Below are 20430 nucleotides of genomic sequence, written 5' to 3'. Positions count from 1 at the left end.
TGGGTTAGCAGTTTTTTTTAAATAAATTAGTTATTACAATAATGAGACCCAAATGGCATAATACACACTATTTGGTATAAAAATACAGCAAGGTACTAAGCGTAGTATTTTGGGAATTTAAAAAAGCTATTGTTTAAGGCAAAATTCTATAACCGAAGTTTACCAGTTTTGTCAACTTTAGATCAGTCAGTTTCAACATTTTCTTCCATTGTTAAAAAATAACCAATCATTTTAAACATCGTTTTTATTGCAAATATAAACTTTTTATTGCGCCATCGCAAAGTTGTTCGATATATTGTGCAGCAGCAAAAGTCGCCATTTTTCACACATACATACATACCAAGAAACTTTACCGTTTTATTGCTGACCACGCAAAATATTTAGTTAGAAAATATTTTTGGTCAGTACTCGTTTTTTGTTCTGTTTTGTTTATATTCAAAACAAATCAAAATGTCTTCGCTGGATTGGGATGAATCCAGCTATATGGACCATCAAATGCCACCAATACGCATCGATAAGTCGCATCCTTTTTACACTCCAAACGATTCCTCACGTGGCTATCGCAACAATAACTATAGTTCGCCCTACGAACGTCGCTCCAATGGGCAATACGATGATCAATCTCGTGGTCATCGTGGCCACAAAGATGATTATTCACGCAGAAGCAGTGATGCCGGCAAGTATTCGGAATCTTTGGATATCAGCGAGGATATGGTGGGTCGCGTCATTGGACGCAGTGGCTCCAATATCACACGCATTCAGAACGAGTTTGAGGTGCGTATTCAAGTCTTCAAGACTGAGCTGAAGGTTGAGATCAGCGGGAATTCTAAGAACAATGTGGCGGATGCAATGCATCATTTGCGTAAGCAACTCCATGATAATGGCAACCGTGGGCGCTCCGACCGTGACTATAACAGATCTGGAGGTGGACAACGCAACAACAATTACGAGTTTCGAGCTCCCGAACCGCCAGCTGAAATACCGCTAAGCGGCGACTTGACGGGCACCATTGATTGGGCTGCGCTAAACAAGGCTTCGGTAAAGATTTCTACACTCTACTATTATATTTCTTTATTGATAATCTTATCTATAAATAGGAAGCGGCTCAGGCAGCTCGCTGGGCCAAATGTCCACCGCTTACCAAAGACTTTTACAAGGAGTCCGCTGAGGTTGCCAATTTGCCGACAGAGCAAGTGCAGCGCATGCGCTTGGAGAGCAACAACATCACGGTTTCGCATGTGTTTGAGGCTAAAGAGGGCGACACTTTGCCCCCCATTCCAAATCCGGTTTGGCGTTTCGAACAGTGCTTTGAACAGTATCCTGATTTGTTAGACGAAATCAAGAAGCAGGGCTTCGAGAAGCCATCGCCCATTCAGTCGCAGGCTTGGCCCATTCTTCTCAAGGGTCACGACATGATTGGCATTGCCCAGACGGGCACGGGCAAGACTTTGGCCTTTCTGTTGCCCGGCATGATTCACACTGAGTACCAGAGCACACCGCGTGGCACTCGAGGAGGTGCCAATGTCCTCGTGCTGGCTCCCACTCGTGAACTGGCGCTCCAGATCGAAATGGAAGTGAAGAAGTACTCTTTTCGCGACATGAGAGCGTAAGTAGTCCAGATATTAATAGTAAAATTGTTGCATAAAAGAACTTATAATAATTCCTTTGAATCCACACAGAGTTTGTGTTTATGGCGGCGGCAGTCGTCAGATGCAGATATCGGATGTGGAACGCGGCGCTGAGATTATCATTTGTACGCCAGGTCGTCTCAACGATCTGGTGCAAGCTGGCGTTATCAAGGTGTCGACCATAACGTATCTGGTGCTCGACGAAGCCGATCGTATGTTGGATATGGGCTTTGAACCGCAGATACGTAAAGTGCTGCTCGATATTCGTCCCGATCGTCAGACCATTATGACATCTGCCACCTGGCCGCCAGGAGTGCGCCGTCTTGCCCAGAGTTATATGCGTAATCCGATTCAAGTGTGCGTCGGTTCCTTGGACTTAGCTGCGACACACTCGGTGCAGCAGGTAATTGAATTGCTGGAGGACGATCAAGACAAATTCCAGACGCTCAAAGCATTTGTGAAGAACATGAAGAATGACGACAAGATCATAGTGTTTTGTGGCCGCAAAGCCCGTGCCGATGATCTGTCCAGTGATCTGTCATTGGGTGGCTTCAACACTCAGTGCATTCACGGCAATCGCGAGCAAAGCGATCGCGAACAGGCTATAGCTGACATTAAGTCGGGCATGGTGCGCATTCTAGTGGCCACCGATGTGGCATCCCGTGGCCTAGACATAGAGGACATCACGTGAGTAACTGCCCCACAAAAAAATTCTATTTATATTAAAACATTTCTCTTTGTAGACACGTTATTAATTATGATTTTCCGCGCAACATTGAAGAGTATGTGCATCGTGTGGGACGCACTGGAAGAGCAGGGCGCAAAGGCACCTCGATTAGTTTTATTACACGCGAGGATTGGGGAATGGCAAAGGAGTTGATTGCCATTCTGGAGGAAGCCAATCAAGAAGTGCCTGAAAAACTGCGCGACATGGCGCAGCGTTTTTCTGCAATGAAAGGAGCGTCGCGCTGCCGAAGGAGGCGGCGGAGGTCGTGGTTTTCGTGATGGAGGACGTGGTAGTGGAGGAGGCGGTCGTCGTGATCGCTATTAAACAACTATTCTATTGTGCAATGGAAAGCAAACAGACACAATTTAGTTTTTAGAAGAAATAAGACAACGCAATGAAGCGCTCGAATTTATGCTTACAAAGCTGGGATAACTATATTTTAATTTGGGGGTAGTTAAATACCCTATTCCTAATATTAGTAAGCAATGTTGATTACAATGTTGTATAATTCTGTAGTTACTTCAGATATTACTGGACATTCTGAAATGGAATGCTACTTAGAAGCGTCCTTCAAATTTCCTTGAATAATTCAAGCTCCAATGAGTTGTTGCTTTAATCAGCTTGGGTACTATTATAATAACTTCTGAACTTCCTAACATTAAATGCAGTGCAGACACATCGATTGATTAATAAGTTTGAAAATGTCAATTTCTAATTTTGTAGCAAAATAATCTATTCAATCATAATTATTATTAAACATTTGTTGATTACAATCAGTTTGTTGCATCGACTGTGTACTTTTGCAGTAACTCTAATTTACGTTTTTGCAGCAGTGCTTCTTGGACATCCTGCTGCGTGGGTACCGGCACATGGGCAGTGAATCGTGGCGCCAACAAACCCAATGGATCTGGATTTTCTGCGGCACGGGATTTGGCATCCTCGGCAGCTTCACGTGCTGGCCCTGATAGTGGGTAGATATCATCATCCTCTTCGTCGTCGTCGGGGATAATGCGTCCATCGCGTGCCATTTTGTCGCGCCATTCCTGCACAGCTTTTTGTAGCGCAGCTCTTTCGATCTTCTCTTCGAGTGGAATCAACACGCCATCCTCGTCATCTCGGTAGCCATAATACTCGGCATCAATGTCTTTCATCAGTTCGCCGCGTGTTTTGCGTGGCGGTGGCGGCGGATCCTGTTCGAAGAGCTCTCGCACACCAGGCAAATCTTTGGCCGCTCCAAAGTATTTGTAGCCACGATTGCCCTGGCACCTCACGTCCTTCTGCGTCGAACATCTTTGGACCATAGCGTCGATAGTGCGGACCGCCGAGGGAGGATATCTGATTCTCCCAGTGACGTTTCTCGCGCAGCAGTTTGTTGATTTCATCGTTGAGATCACGTATGCGAAATTCTCCCAAACCGGCTGCGAAGTGCATTAAAGCGACATTAAAAATATGAAAATAGTCTTGTTTAACGATTGTGCACTTACCATTTTGTATCTGTGCTACTTTCTTGGATATTTCACGAATGATTTCTAAGCGAAACTTTTCACATTTGGGCAGATCGCTGCACTCCGAGGCCAAGTAAGGCCGGCGTTCCTTTTCACCTGACTCGACTTCTTTGGCCGCTCGCCATCGCGCCAACGTTGTCCTGCCAGTAAAACAACAAAAATAGTGTTAAACTCATGGTATCGCTTGTGTAGGGCACATACTTACATTGCCTTTTCCGCATTTCGTGCCTAGAATTGGTACAATTTTCATATGTTTATTAGATTCATAGCAATATAAATAAAACGTTTACTTACCATGTTTATTTATTTGTTATGATTGTGGCGGCTAGCCGATAATAGAGCTATCGTCCATGGGCCAACAATTGCCATTCACCGTGGACTATTCAACATTTAAATTCAATACTAATCGATAACACATTGTCACATAAACTAAAAAATGCAGTGAATTTGAAATAATACAAAATATTAGATATATTTAGTAATACCTAATAAAATTAAATCGTGGAGTTATTTGTGCTGTTGTATATTATTAATGCAGAAAATAACAGCTGTGCTATGCTATCATTTGAATGACAATTGGAACCAGCTAACAGCTGTTAAGTGAAACTTTTTTCAGCTGTTCATTAAATCAGGATATAAACAAAGGGAACAAATATGTATTTAACAAAATAGTATTGCAAACGCACTAAAACTGTGCAATTTATAAATTTATTAAAATTGCAATGAACGAAATGAACAATGGCTGGAATCAGTTGATTCGGTTCCGCTAATAGTTCGATTGAACCAATTCGAATGATTCGATACAACAACTCTACTGCTGTGCTGTGCTGCCTACGCCATTTATTTTTTGCAAGGGAAAAAAAATTAACAAAACAGAATTTAAAATGCTAGCGCTAATCAACAGAATCCTGGACTGGTTTAAGAGCATCTTCTGGAAAGAGGAAATGGAACTGACTCTGGTCGGCCTGCAGTTTTCGGGCAAAACAACGTTCGTCAATGTTATTGCAGTGAGTACAAAAAATTTCGCAAAATAGTCGATGGAACGACAACGATGAGTGTGATGAGGGGCGGCGGCTCTGCTTTTGAGCGGGGAGAGTGGTGGTTGACGTCGGGGGCAGCGTGTGAGCCGCAGGCTATGACAATGCAGCAACAGCAAAAACAGCCAAACAAAAAAAGTATAAGAAATTCCAATTCTAAATCATCCGTCAGACAGGCAGTGCGAAAGAGAGGGAAGGCAATTACAAATCGCCGTTTACTATTGATTTGCCTTTTGTGCAGACGTCATACAACACTTATCATATACATATTTGTTTGTTGTCTGTTAATTTCCATAAATACAAAATCGCATTTAGCACTTTGTTTATGATAACACGCGATCTTAATCATCACCAATGATGCTGGCCTAATAACTTTTCTTTATATTTACATACATACATATATGCAAAAGTGACGCCATTATCAGCTGTAGCTTGACTTTTGCTGATAAGTCGCAATTGAAACTTGTATTTGAAACTCTAAATTGTACATATTCATATATATAAATAATGCGGGTTTCTTTGTTGTGGGTTCATTGTGGCAAACACAATACTAATTGCTTTATGATTCTCCACAGTCCGGCCAGTTTGCAGAGGATATGATACCCACAGTTGGTTTCAATATGCGCAAAATCACCAAAGGCAATGTGACCATCAAGGTCTGGGATATTGGCGGCCAGCCACGTTTCCGATCCATGTGGGAGCGTTATTGTCGCGGCGTTAATGCAATTGTGTAAGTTTAAACTTGACCCCTTACTCCATTTGTATCTATGCTAACTAATAACAATACTTTCTCTTTTTTAGTTATATGGTGGATGCGGCTGATTTGGACAAGTTGGAAGCATCACGCAACGAACTACACTCTCTGCTAGATAAGCCGCAGCTGAATGGCATTCCAGTGCTCGTCCTGGGCAACAAACGTGATCTTCCAGGCGCTCTAGATGAAACTGGGCTCATTGAGCGAATGTGAGTGCTTAACTGCTTCTGTATTCACTGTGTACTTATTGTGTATTTGTTCCTCAGGAATCTGTCGAGCATACAGGATCGGGAAATCTGCTGCTATAGTATTTCGTGTAAGGAAAAGGATAACATCGACATTACGCTGCAGTGGTTAATTCAGCATTCGAAAAGCCAAAGTCGTTAGAGAATAGCCTAACTTTTACACATACACACACAACACACAGACATACACAAACTTAGGCACTCGCGCATACACTGAACAACTATATTAATTTGCAGTATCTATCTATATATATATATAACTGTATAACTTTACTTTGGAGTAGGCTGTTAATTGATGTCTGTGAGTGGGGCAAAAAACTATTGCAATGATTGTTTACATGTGTGTTTTGCGGGGGGAAATATAAACTCGAATTTTTAAGTAGTTCACAAAGTTAATTCGCAGAGAAACAAAATGCCAATGGATTCTGTTAAAAGTCTAGATAAATATGCACACATCTAACACGTACTCCCAAACAACAATAACATCACATGTACACAGCGAGAAATCGTATAGTATTTTTGCAAAAAGTGCTTTTCAACTTGTTCACCTCCCAAAACAGTCTTTAATTTTTGTGTCTATACAATATTGATTTGTTGCATGTCTCAACAATAGTTAGGCTTATGTTTAAAGTTTATTGGTGTGATTATACAAAATATATTTTATTTTTATCATTTTATATATATATATAGAAATAAACAAATACAAATAGAAATTATGATTTACATTTGTAATTAACACGCAAAAATAACCATACATTATATTTATTTATAAATTACATTTTTGCTTAGCGAAAATTTAAAAAAAAGACGTTTAAAACTATATTATATACCACATTAAAACAAATACAAATATGAATAATGTATGTATGTATGTGTACATGAAAAGATGCGTGCAACAATATAAATTAAATGAATCTTTTATATGCTTCATGGCCAATTTAAAAAAAGAAAAAAACACTACACGTATGTACATCAAATAATAGCGCATTTTGCATAGGAAACCAGTGTAATATACATCGATTGTTCGTTTGTTCTGTTTCTGAATAAGTCAATTTTGTAAGCGTTAGATCCTATGCTTTAACCACACATTATGCAAGCGCCGGCACGCTTTTTGTATCATCCCTGTAACCACACACAATATTTATTTGATTTTACCAATACTTTAACCAATTCAAATTATAAACTATAATATAAAAAAAAATAACAAATGGGAAAACTCTCCCTGAGCGAGCAGAGCGTAAAAGAAAAACTAATAAAGACTATTATAAAAACCATATAAAAGAGAAAAACAAAAACGAATATTAAGAATCCTACTAAGATTAATGCTAATCGACTGTGAGATACTTACGTTGCAAATATTTCGAGAATAAATGTGTTTTCAAATAACCCCAAGAGTATGTTATGCTCAGTCTCAGCCAAAAAGTATGCTACAAAAAATGTTCGAATTCTAAGCGGAAGGTCATTTCCGCATGCGAAACCAGGGCTGCAACAGGAGGTAAGTTATATTATTTTTTGTTGTTGCAAATTTTAAGTGTTAAACATATGTTGCTTGTGTTCAAAAATTGGGATTTTTAAAAACTAAATGTTCAGTATTTTAGTATTCTGGTTACAAATTTAAAAGTTTGAAAGTATAAACGAAGCTATTTATTTTTGTTGCTTTTAGAACACTTTTTTTATTTTAAATATTATAGTTTCAAAAGTGATGACATTTTTCTAATAATTGGAGAGTATATTAGTAATGAAACGATTAATAATGAAGCTAATGTGAAAAATAGAAAATATAAAAGATTTTTTGGGAAAGCAGTAATTTTGGTAAAATTTCAATAATGCAAAAGTTTTTACAAGTTTATTTTGAATAAAACTTTTCAACATTTCTTAAAAGGTAGGTTGTGTTAAAATAGTAACTGTCTACTCTAACTATTATCTTTATTGCAGTAAAAAATGCTAGCTAAATAACCACTCAAAAAAAAATTATGGAAAAAATGCACACAAAATGAATTCAATGATAAGAACGCTGTTAAACCCATGAATCACGGACAGGTGACAACATACTCAAAGTTGTTGTCCTAGGCCCAAAGTGAGCATCAAATATTCCAAACATACATTCTAAATAATTTATAGTCGCATTTGAGGCGCTGCACAAGACTGGTAGTTGTACAATATCTTTTTTTGTTGGCCACCCAGTTGTCGGGGCAGTCGGACAATTGATCGATGCATCAGCAAAATGCGAACGCAAACTCGTCGTCTGTATGAACGCATAAATACTCTTTAACGGGCAGGGCACGAACCCAGATCGAGAGCCCTTCTGCTGCAGACGGTGGCACTTGCAGTTGCCAGTCGAGAATCGGTAATCGGGAATCGGGAGTTGAGAGTCGGGAGTCGAGCCTAATTAGGAATTCCGTGTGCAGTGCGAGTCGCAGGCTTCCAGGAATACGTGTCAAGTGTTTGGTTTTTGCCTGCACTTGGTTTGGATTCATTTGTCTTTGCTCACAGAGAGGGGCGATGGGGTCCCGGGGGATGAGGGGATCACTAGCACGAGTCGTGTGACTCATGAGCAAATATTCTCATGCCTGGCGTGGTTTCCTGCTTCCTTTGAGGGAGAGAGTGATGCGGTAGCTACGCAGCAGGTTCGCTGCCTAAGTCTTTTGTTTTTGTTTCTTTTTTTTGTGTGGTGTGTTGCTACGTACCCCTCGTCTAATAATTCAAATTGAGTTAATTACACTTTTAAATGCTGGAAATTAACATTGCGCTGATAAGCATCTCGCTTGTTGCTTGTTTAGCCACAAGCCAACTAAACCTGGCCATAACTACAACTACGACAGCGACGACAAACGACGTGCCCCAAAAATTGTGTCCGAGCCCCAAGCCCAAAAGAAACCTCAGCTCAACAAGCTCATAAATTTTCATAAACATAACAAAATAAAATAAAGCTAAGAAGAAAAAAAACATACACACAAAACTAACATTACACACATAAAACTAACGAGTGAGTTGAAATCCAAAGACAAAATACATAATTTTTCTTGATACAATATGTTTTATTCGCGGGGAACCAAACTAAAGTTCTGTTTAATTTTTTTCTTTTTTGTCTTAGCAACTTGTGCGACTTGTGCTGATTATATAATGACAATAAAACATGCCCAAAAACAACAGCAGAGTTGCCAAAAAAAACAATAAGAAATAAAAGAGTCAGCGAGACGAAAAACATTTAAATATTTTTGCAAGCAAAAACCGAACAAGATCATTTGTATGCGCCACCACAAACGCCATCGCCATCGCCATCGGCATCGCCATCGCCAGGTCTGAGCCTGAGCCGCGTGACCACTTTGAAGAAAAGCCGTCAAAAACCGTCGAAAAACCTGGGCGGGGTGTTGACCATAAATATGCGCAGACATAAAACGCGTTATAATATATTAATTAGCCAATGCCAATAAGGCAAAGTCAGAAAGAAAACAACAAATAAACATAACATAACATAAGACATAACACAACCAGAAGACAACTTCAAGTTAAAGCTGTCAGCGAATCGCATAGATTAGCTAATTGATGGCCACTATGCTTGGCCATTTGGGTGGGTTTTGCTTGCCTTTGGCTGTCTTCTGTGCAAAATTATGCCTAAATATATTTTAATTGAAAGCACAGTGGTCACAATGGGCGAGTGAAGTGGTCGAATGGTCAAATGGTCGAATGAAGCCCACCAAAAGTGTGTTTGGCCCAACATGCTGTGCCACCTGAAAAGTTCCTGGAATTGCAGCACTAAAACAAAACCAAAACGCTGCCTGGAACAATAAGCCAAACAACAGCAACAACAACGAAGCAGCAGGCATAAAGTTCAAACCTTAACAAGATGAACAAAAGGCTCTGACTCTGACTCTGACTGTGGCTCTGGCTCTCTCTCTTATTCGCTGTCTGTGGCATCTACTTCGCCAGACTCGTGGGCAACAATTTTCATGTTATTCGCTTCGTTGTTTTTTTTTCAGTTTTGGCTTAAAGTCGCCTGTCAGTAGCAGCAGCAGCAACAACAACAACAACATCAACAACGACTTGGCCAAATGCAAATAAGTTTGTCTTCGCACTGGCTTTTCTCTTGAATTGGCCAAGTTGTCCAGTCGCCGGGTGGAGTCCGCCTATGTCTGATTTCCACCTTCAATTCCTTTGCTTCGATCTCTACTATGTGTGTGTGTGTGTGTGTGTGTTTGTGATTTATCAGCTATTTATCGCCTGCGCCATTTGCCTTCGCCTAGGCCATAGGTGAACCATAATTCACGCAACACCAACACTCACACACACACAACTGCTCCAGGAGTCTCCAAGAGATACTTGTGGCAAGGTTGCACTAATAAAGTTCTCAGGTGTGAAGATGCTGCTGCTGCTGCTGCTGTTGCAGCTTATTCGCTCGCTCCGCTTTAATTGATGACAACATCTTGGAATTTTTGTTGGTATTTTTTTTCCGCGCTCAAGTTGTCTTGTCGCCTTATTTCACACTCGCATTCCCAGTGGCCAAAAGACAGAGAGAGATGGAAACTGCTGCTGCTGCCAAGGGCATGGCCAAGATATCTGTGTGTGTGTGTGTGTGTGTGTGTGTGTGTATGTGAAATCTCTGGCTGTGTGTGCTGAAATCTGTTAAATAATGAAACATTTGCACGATACTGGAATCGTATCGAGTCGCCCAGTCCAAGGCACAAACAACCACAAGCCACAAGAGCAACACAGAATCCGCAATTCAACAGTTTTGTTTGCTGGTGCAACATATCGTACAAGATTTCCGGGAATTGAAAACTGCTAAAAATCGTGTTTGATTTTATACATCGACTGTGTGTGTGTGTAGTGTGTTTGTGTGTGCCTTGGCTGCATGCAACTGTGAGCTGTGGTGGATACCTGCAGCATCTACGATATGCGTCGTGGTTCAACATGCAATCGCAACAAACGAAAGCAGCTTGTTAACTAATTAAAACCAAAATATATGCAAATCAAAGGCCACAGATAGCAAGCCAGCTTCAGCCAGCTAAAGGAAGCAAAGTCTTTGTCTTTTTTTTCTGTTTGTTTAGTTTTTTTCGGCTACTGTTTTCGGACAATTAAGACAGAGAGCGAGCGAATGACAGAGAGGGAGAAACTGGCTGCCATAATGCAACAAAACGTAACTAAATAGCACACAAAGCGCATTGTGCAAAAATTAATTGCAAACATTTTGGTGGTCCTGACGTGGAGCCATCGAAGCCACCTATGGCCATGCAATCAATTCAAATGGATTTCACTCGAAGCACATTGCTTGCGATTTACGACAATCGACAATGCCTTCAGCTACCTTCGTTTTTTTTCCCTTTTGAAGCATTTTTATTGGGTTCATTGTCGAGCCTGAGCAGTATCCCCAGAGCCAAGAGCTCAGAGCCAAGAGCCCAAGGGCCGTGAGGGCGTCCGATCATCCTCGTCGTCGTTGTTGTCGTTTTGTGGGCAACGTTTTCTTGCCAAGGTGCGGGACATATGTAAAACAAGCCATGAACAACCGCAGAGACTGAGAGAGAGACCTGGCCAGGCAATAAGGATTCGGATTCGGAAGTGAAATTTATTTTTGCATATCGCAAATTTTTGCATTGTCTTCACTCTCGTGCTCCTGGGAAACTTTTTGCTCGCCGCATTTATCAAGGGGCAGTCAATTTGGCTTCGTCTTCGACTGCGACTTCGATTGTCACTGGGAAATTATCCAATTTTGTTTGGGTTTCGCATTCAATTGCGCCTGTCAATTTACAAGGCAGATTCGGTTCCTTTTGCCCGCGACGAGTAGCTGTCATGGTGATGAATGCCAAGTGCGTGTGTGTGTGTTGGCAAAAAACAACTGTGCTTGTGTGTGGTCGCCACTACAAACACAAAAAAAAGGGGGAAGAGAACAACGCCATTGCTTTCTCTCTCTCTCTCTCTGTGCGCTGTGCTGGGCAATAAAAATCATAATCGCCAGCGGCTGATCAACCCGATCGATCCTTAAGTCCGCTGTTAACCCTTCCTTTTGTTTTTGTTTGTGCTTTGCTTCCGGAGCTGTGGTGGCAAGTCAAGCCATAAATGTAATGCCGCTGTTTTCATTTTATTATCATTTATCATTTATTTTGTATTTTGTATTTTTTGTGTTTATTAATTGCATCAAGATCAGCAAGCAGCAGCAAGAGCGAACGCCGCCAGCGCCAAAGCCAAAATTCGCTAATGAGTATTTACCTTTTGGACAACGAAAGCAGAGCAGAGCAGAGGAAAGAGAAGCGAGGAGTGTGCATTTGGGCGTATGGTAACGGGGCGTATGCTTAATGCTAGATTAGTATCGCGGCAAAAAATGTGCGCTGAACTTAACGGCTGATCGCTCATAAAATTAATCAAGCTGCTTTAGGCTACTTGCAACGCGTTGCAACGTTTTTACGTTTTACGTTTTACATTTCGCCGTCTGCATTTTTTTTTTGGGCTGGCTGTTATTATTTTCACATACTTTGGTGGGATTTCCTTTCCTTAACAAATTGCTTTTGTTATCGATGCCGAGCCAGAGTTGAATGTACTCCCCCATGCCACTCAGTGTTGCAACTTGCAACTTGCAACTCACGTACACGACACAATGCAGAAGACGGGCGGTCGCTCAATCGATCGCCTTGATCGACTTATCCTCATGCAACGACGACGTGCCATTTGTTACATTATAAAATATGCTATATAATAATAAATTTTGTGGTGCATTTGGCCATAAATATCCTAGAGCCAAGAGACGCCTGATGGACGCGAGTCGATTGTCGATTGTCGACTCGACCAGCATTTGCATAAGTTCATCGCAAAATGTCAGTTTTAATTGAATTTCTATTGTACACGGACCCAAAGTTCGTCTGTCCATCAGTCTGTCTCTCTGTCTGTCGTTTGCTTAATCGTAATAAACATGTCAGCAGCAAAGCAAACCAGCTAATTTGAGCGCTAGTCCCAAATGTTGCCTCTGCAGCAACTTCGATTGCTGTTGCTCTGGCTGTTGCTGCTGCTGCTGTTCAAAAACCCGTCTTGTGGCACAGATCTTGTCTTTGGATGCTGCACTCGAAACTGCTGCAGAAGCTGCTGCACCAATCCCAGGCGCTAGCTTAATGCCATAATTTATGCGCACAACTCGCTTCGCTTTGGCGTTGGCTCCGCCTTTTGGCCAATCAGCAAGCGGGCCACTTTGCAGCTTGTTGTCTAGTTTCCAGCCACTGCATGCAACTGCAACAACAATATAACGGCGAATACGAATTCGAGTACTCGCTGTGGGTATTGTTAATAGTGCGAAAACATCTTTGAATTCTCTGACTCTTATCGAAGTCACTTCAACTATATAATCCCCCTTTGGAAAGTATGTGTCACCTTGCAGCGCTTGCAATCTCTTGTTGCACATCTCTGTTTAAGTTTTGAACATGCAACCTTTTGTGCTTGCCTTAAATATGTTGAATTAAAATAATTATAAGTATAATTAGATTATAGTTAACAGAGGTTATTACATTTTGTCACGTGAGAAACACGGCTTGAACTTCTCTATCCTAAAATAACATCAAACAACTAAATACGAACATCTCTATTGCGAACTTTGAAATGATGGTTTAAGAGACAAATGACAAGAAATAAATCTTCCTTGATTTATAAGTATTTCATTATATAAATATTTTGGTTTACACTTACTTTTGAGCAGATTTAAAAAGGGTATATTATTTCTATTATTGTAGACGATGTTGCTTTTAGTTTAATTGCTTTATTGCAAAACAATATTTTGAAAGGGATTTTCTATATGTACTATAGGCGCAATTATAGAGATAAATCAGAGTACTGATTAATTACTAATTATCTTTAATATGCTTTCAAATAAACATGCTAGACAATTTGTTTGTCCGCTTTAATTATTTTTACGGGAAAATGTAAATATTGTGAATCTTCACAAGATACTTGGATTAGATATTTGGTAACTTTTATTTAATAATTAATTAATAATAAGATAAATAAATAAATAAAAATAAAGTAATACATTAAATGTAAAACTAAAACGTATACTCCAATAATAGATATTCTATTATTTGATGTTCAAAAAGAAAATAAAAAAATATGTTCTTCAATTTAAAACAAGTATGAAAGCTACAGTCGAGTGTGCTCGACTGTGAGATACCCGCTACCCATTTTTAATAAAGGCAATTTATTGCGGTATCATTTTCAAAATATACCGAAAATACTGCAAATATACTAAAAATATAACAAATGGTATGTTTGGTATATCGATATAGTACCGCATTCAAAATATACCATAGACGGCAAAATATACCAGATTGTCAGCCAAAGCAACTAAGACCACCAGTAAGTAGGCGTTTTTTCCCATCACCTATCCGATCGCAAATTTGTAGGAATCATAACTACTATAGTTATTACCGTATATACCGAAATTCGTAACTCTAGCTTTAAAATTACGCTTGCTATTCGATTTTTTTGATTTGCGGGGGCGGAAGTGGGCGTGGCAAAAATTTGAAACAAACTTGATACCGAAAAAATTATAGCTCTATCTCTTATAGTCTCTGAGATCCAGTGTTTCACACGGACGGACGGACAGACACACAGGCACACAGACGGACAGACGGACATCGCTATATCGTCTCGGCTGTTGACGCTGATCAAGAATATATATACTTTATAGAGTCGGAGATGCCTCCTTCTACCTGTTACATACATTTCCTGCCGGCACAAAGTTATAATACCCTTCTACCCTATGGGTGGCGGGTAAAAATAGAAATTTGTTAAGCTGAATAACACACTTCGGATATATTTGAATGGAAATAAATAAGATTCTACAATAATATAACATGTAATTTTGTACTGCAATAAGTGGAAATAAATTCTATGTAAAAATAAAGTAAAATATAAACTTATACTTTAATAGTTTGCTTACATGTTGATCCCAAGAGAAGTTAAAAAAATATGCCTTTCAATTAGATAAATGAAAATAAAATAAACTATGATAGTAACTAATAATACTAAATTGAAGTATGTTGTGTGCAAAAATAAAATAATGTGTAAATATTTGTTGTCAATGATTATAACACGAAAAATGGAAATAAATTAGATGTTAGGATACAATAAAATGTAAGCGAAAATTATTTATGTTTTTCATAATAACCTACATATTTTAAATAATTTATATCGTTATTGAAAGCTATTTATGTTTGTGCTCATGTAATTTTGTGTTTCTCATTCGATCAGCTGAATTAATTGCCAGAGATCTAAGTCAAAGATGAATCGAATGCGTGATATGATACGATATTATCTGAGATATGTTTATGCAAATATAAATATATGATATACACGCTATTTCTATATATGTATATGTATGTGTGTGTATGTGTGTCGTGCGATTGAACTCACAAGTCAAGTGTTGACTGATATTTCAACGGTTGATAAAGTGTTTGATATGCCGAGATGCGATAAATCCTCTGGGCGATCAACTTCCACTTGGAAGTTTTGCTCTCGTTGTTGAGTTCGCTGCTGGAGAGCTAAACTGCTGTCAAGACGAGTTTCAATTGATCAGCAAGTGTAGTAAAAGGAATTCGTTGCAGTCGCAGTTATAATAGCTTTCCCTTTTATTGTTTTGCTGTCTTATTTATTTAGTTGTATTTTTTCTTCTTTCTGCTTGTAATTTTTGTGTTATTGTGGCACGCTGCGGAAACATGAATTACAAATTTTAGTTCCAATTTGGCTGGCACGGAATTGCACCTGCTCTTTGCCAAAAGAGAGTGAGAGAGAGAGAGTGTGTTTGAGTGTGTGTGTTGCCCCTGCGGCTATTACGCAAGCGACGATGCTGATGAAGCAATAAAAATGCAGCGCGTGCCAATGCGGCAAGAAGGCCGCCAAAAAAAAAGGTGCAAGGTGCATCCATGTTGCAAACGTACCACAAATGTAATTAAATGCCACACCACACTCGAAAGAAACATGAACAAACGAACACAACCAGATTAGGACGGGGAATGTTTGTCTGTCTACCGATCTTGTCCTAAGCTGTTTTATTTTATTTATTTTTTTTTTTTTTGGCCAGCGGATTAATGAATTTCTCGTTTTGCGCTTGACTGACAAATACCGAGTCACACACGGAGGGAGAGTTTTCACGAGAGAGAGGGAGAGAGATTCTCGGTTTGTGGTTCGCATTGATTTCGACTGCGATTTTATGGCTGATTGGCTAATGGGCTGATCGCAGCGGCTTTTTCAAGTGGTTGCAATTGCAATTGCAATTGTTCGTTTTGTCGGTTTGTTCGTTTGTTCGCATTTTGTCAATTGCCAATTGATCTTTTGGGCAATTGATCCGCTTTACGCATTTGTGGGGTGCGTGCGAAAATAAAATAAAAACCAGGCAACAACAGCGATGAAAAAAACACACTCGACTGTTAACTGTTAAATGAATGCGCGCACATAAATTTTAATTGATTTGCGATTGCCATCTAAATGCGGTATTAATTGTTAGTACATAAATTTATTTTGCCATATTTCTTTTCAATTTTTTTTTTTTTTTTTTGCCAAGACACAAGCTGCAAGTCTGGTTGCCCCAGATAGCCGCTGGTCTTACTTAATTGCAGCTTACAGCTTACCAGCTTCCAGCGAGCTCTAAGCCAGCTTTGAGACCAAATTGATTTTCGACTGCGAAGTTTACGAGGCGCCGTAAAAAATCGCATCAAATCGAATCAAATGCAGGCAAATCCTCGAAGCCAACGCGCACACGTGTAAATAAATAGCTTTGGGCAACCCTTTGACCTCCGTTCGATACGATTGACCGCTGTCCGTTGAGCATCGAATGGCGTTCTCCATTATCTTCGCAAAGAAGAAAGGGTTTCATATTTGTCCACTAATCCTAGTCAATAAAACACAGGGAAGGGCGTGGAAAAAAGGTTGACTGTATTTATTTTTCAATTGCGTTGTCTTGAGTGGTCAGTGAGGGGGTGGAAAAGGCGGATTTGGGAGATGGGAGCTTTGGGGTGGCTGCATATCTGCACAGTGTAGCGAAATAAATAAGAATTGTGCCAGTTGAACTGTGTGCGACAACGACAACGTCAAGTTTTATGTTTGTTTATCGCCAAACTGAAAGCTGGACACTCGCAAGCTGGACAGCTGGATAACTCGATAGCCGTTCCCTCTTTTCTCTCCCACCCCACTTTCACATACTTCCCCCCTACCCCAAACTCACTGACAATTTGCTTGGCTTGGATTTATGCGCTGACTTTGGCTATTTATTTTGTTGAGCCATTTTCTTGATTTGGCAATTTTCTGCGCATTCAAGCATGTAATTGAGTTGGCAATTTTTGAGGATTGTCCTGAGATGGGCAACGGGAAAGGGAAAGGGTTGCCGCACCAGTTTAGTTTAGTCTCAAACTGTGATTTGATGTGGAGCCCATCAAAATGTTGCAACTACTAAGTTGTAAGTTGCAAGCGAAGATTCATATCGCGTGAGACACAAACGCATGCAGCTAAAATTCAAGTTTTTATGGCTCATAACTGGCCTAATTAAGGGCATTGTCAAGAATGCAATTGCAACAGCAATAACAACAACAACAGGAACTGCAAAGTGCAGATTTTTCTCTCTCTCGATTGCGGGTTGCATGTCGCCAGGGTTCAGTCGCCCATTTAATTGCCATGTTGTGCATTGGAGAGAATGACAGCGTTTTGGGGAGCTGCTGAAATGCGACAGCCGCACGTAAGGCGACAATTACATCGAGTTGAGTTGCTTAGCAACATTGCTGCTAGTCGCTTGGCTTAGCAACATGTTGCTGGCGTTCTCTATTGAATGTTGCTTATGCGACTTTTTTCTTTTTTTTTGGGCTTGCGATCTGACACAAAGTGACATAATTACATGTTCAGATGACAAGGCACAAACACACACACTTACAGTTAAGAAATGTTCACGCGCTCGTTGCACTCTCATTAGGTGGGAAAGGGAGGAGAGGAGTGGAGGGGTTCAGAGCTGAGGAATGCTGCACGAATGCGCTCGATTAACTAGCCCAAAGGAATGACCAAAAGGCAAACTGGCAATTGCATTTTTGGTTACATTTCGCTCACGTTTCGGCTGCAATTAAAAACGGAACAAAAATGAAAAACGAATAACGAAATTTATATAAAAAAAAAAAGAAAAACCAGCAGCAGCAGCAACAACAAGAACAACAACAACGAACAGCATGCAAAGCGGAGGCGCAAAAGGCCGCGTTTAGCCAACTATGAAGATTTAGATAAGCGCCTCATTTTGCTACTCGCCCTGGTCAGTTACTCTTTGGTTCCCTTTCTCTCTCTATCTTTGTGGTTGTCCCTAGTCTTGTGGTTCGGTTCACGTTTTCCATTTCATTTCGTGTGTATTGGGTTTTTGGGTTTCCATTTGGCTAAAACTGTCGCATTTGGACCTTGTGCGCTACACTTGCATTTTAATTATGCAGCAGCGAGACAGCAAAACATTTACGAGGGTGTAAAAGTTACTAGTATTAATTCCTGTCCGTGGCTCCTCCGAGGGTTTCATCCTGCAATTTATGTGTCATTTAATGTTGTTTTAAATGTTGTGCTATTGCTAATGACTTTTCTGCTGAAATTACACACACAAAAATATAGACAGGCGAGTATCATTTGTTGTTTGGTGGACAACACAGTTCGTACAAATTGTATGCCACCCAATCAAAGTAAATCGGCAGCAGGCAAAACCCACCAGACACGCAGACTACGTTGGCGATGGCGATGACGATGGCGATGGTGATCCACAGTGGGTCTCCAGCGTGGTCGTGGTTCGTAGTCGTAGTCGTTGGCAATCATCGCCAGCTGTAATGATTGCAAACACAATCTGAGCATGTTGATCTGCAAGGCAAAAGCAAAAAGCCCAGGCCCAAAGTCGAGACTCGGTCTCAGGCGCACGCCGCAAAAGTTTTCCGCAGAATTTCCCTCAGTTTTCTATTTGCCGCCGCCGTCGTCGTCGTTTGCTGTGGTCATGACTTGGGCGACTGCATAGAATTTCAACAATAATCGCAGCGAGCAGCTAACAAACCAGCAAACAAGGCGAAAACAACTCACAAACAACTGCAGCAGCAGCAGCAACAACAATGATCAGCGACTGGGTATCATCATAATCATAATGCGCATAAGCCGCGTGGCAAGCCAAAGCAAGGCTAAAGGTGGGCTAGGGGGCGTACCGCAGCGGGGCGGCGAAGAGGAGTTGGAGGAGGAGGAGGAGGGCATCGGGAATTCATTCCAACGAATTCGCAATTCTGCGAAATCAAATTGCACAAATATTTCTCTCTCTCTGCTCGCTTCGCTTATGCAATGCAAAAAGGGGACGGGCGGCAGAGTGTCGATCCCCCAGTTGCCATTGCCAGATGGGGACCCCAGCACAAAAGCACTAAGTAACTAAGCGCGCAGTCGCACAACCAGTTGAAGAAGTAGTTGGAGGTTGCCCCCACTGCTGTTGTTGTTGCTGCCGCTGCCATTGTGGTGGCCATTGTTAGACATAGACACACAGACACCACTGTGGCTAAGAGCTCGCTCAGCACTTTTGCATGTTTACACGGCGACACAAAACGCAAAAACAAATATAGTAAAATAGAAAATGTAAAAAATTTTAAAAAAGTTGGTAACGCCCCCGGGTGGACTCGAACCACCAACCTTTCGGTTAACAGCCGAACGCGCTAACCGATTGCGCCACGGAGGCAGTTGAACACTCGCTCGCTAAATATCAAATATGAGTGAAAAATTAAATGAATCGAAACATTACTAGAATTAGCTATATGTAATAGATAAGTTCAGTGGTGATACTATTTATAACTTGTATAATACAAATACAAAGATGATAAAGTTCGCCAAAACTGATTGAGATTGTGAACAAAAGAAAATAATAAATATATATCAGCACTAAAGAATTCATAAAATATATTAGTGCAATCAGTAAAGATAATTTAATAATTCGATAGTACGATTTCTAACTTTTAATACTACTACGTTGATACGCTATGAAGAAAAGAAAATAAGAAAAATATAGCATAGCTTGCAATTTTACAATTTACAATTGTAAAGTTTTTACAAAAAAAAATTAAATTCATTCAAATTTTTGCTGAGGTTAAATAATGAGTTTTTCAATATTCATCGTCAGCAAAAGATAAATACAAATTATAGAATTGAATATTAATAAAATTCAAATTTAAGCATTTCTTTCTTTAGAAAAAAAAAAAAAATAATTTTATCTCGATCCTGCCAGGAGTCGAACCTGGAATCTTCTGATCCGTAGTCAGACGCGTTATCCATTGCGCCACAGGACCGCTTGTTCTAACAGCCGCTTTTTACTACATTTGTAACACAAGCTAATTTCCAGTTCTATAAATAGTTATTTATGTTTTATGATAATTTTTCGTGTGGTTTTTGAGTGTGCGTACGTGCTGATGTTTGCATATCATTATTGTTTTGGACAAGAATATTCCGGTTTTCATTTTATTGTTGCTTACAACAGTTTCTATGATCGTTCGTGATCTTGAGTTATTACAGTGGTGAGTTGTCTGCTGCGT

At 40.2% G+C, this 20430-nt stretch overlaps 3 protein-coding genes and 2 non-coding genes across 5 annotated transcripts; 2 read left to right on the top strand and 3 right to left on the bottom strand.

Moving 5' to 3' along the window:
- The first annotated feature begins 162 nt into the window (after positions 1 to 162).
- On the top strand, positions 163 to 3128 carry LOC117576865 (probable ATP-dependent RNA helicase DDX43). The gene is given in 5 exon segments (XM_034261967.2): positions 163 to 1038; positions 1098 to 1606; positions 1680 to 2315; positions 2372 to 2582; positions 2584 to 3128. Coding segments are annotated over 5 exon segments (2040 nt in total). The 5' UTR covers positions 163 to 450; the 3' UTR covers positions 2680 to 3128.
- On the bottom strand, positions 2807 to 4246 carry LOC117576867 (pre-mRNA-splicing factor ISY1 homolog). Its single transcript, XM_034261969.2, is given in 5 exon segments — positions 2807 to 3614; positions 3616 to 3773; positions 3840 to 4000; positions 4066 to 4088; positions 4155 to 4246. Coding segments are annotated over 5 exon segments (831 nt in total). The 5' UTR covers positions 4158 to 4246; the 3' UTR covers positions 2807 to 3128.
- Positions 4247 to 4648: 402 nt separating this feature from the next.
- Positions 4649 to 6612, top strand: LOC117576868 (ADP-ribosylation factor-like protein 8). Its single transcript, XM_034261970.2, has 4 exons — positions 4649 to 4867; positions 5473 to 5627; positions 5699 to 5860; positions 5918 to 6612. The coding sequence occupies exons 1-4, from the start codon at positions 4745 to 4747 to the stop codon at positions 6036 to 6038; spliced, it is 561 nt and encodes a 186-aa protein (XP_034117861.1). The 5' UTR covers positions 4649 to 4744; the 3' UTR covers positions 6039 to 6612.
- A 12897-nt stretch (positions 6613 to 19509) lies between these two features.
- Positions 19510 to 19583, bottom strand: Trnan-guu (transfer RNA asparagine (anticodon GUU)). The gene has a single exon. It is a non-coding gene; the product is annotated as a tRNA-Asn (tRNA).
- Positions 19584 to 20114: 531 nt separating this feature from the next.
- On the bottom strand, positions 20115 to 20187 carry Trnar-acg (transfer RNA arginine (anticodon ACG)). Its single transcript has one exon. It is a non-coding gene; the product is annotated as a tRNA-Arg (tRNA).
- Positions 20188 to 20430: the final 243 nt, after the last annotated feature.

Source organism: Drosophila albomicans, chromosome 2R (genome assembly GCF_009650485.2).
Source record: "Drosophila albomicans strain 15112-1751.03 chromosome 2R, ASM965048v2, whole genome shotgun sequence".
NCBI classification, from domain to species: domain Eukaryota; kingdom Metazoa; phylum Arthropoda; class Insecta; order Diptera; family Drosophilidae; genus Drosophila; species Drosophila albomicans.
Note: the sequence above shows the minus strand (reverse complement) of the source record. Positions and strands in the feature narration are given on the sequence as shown.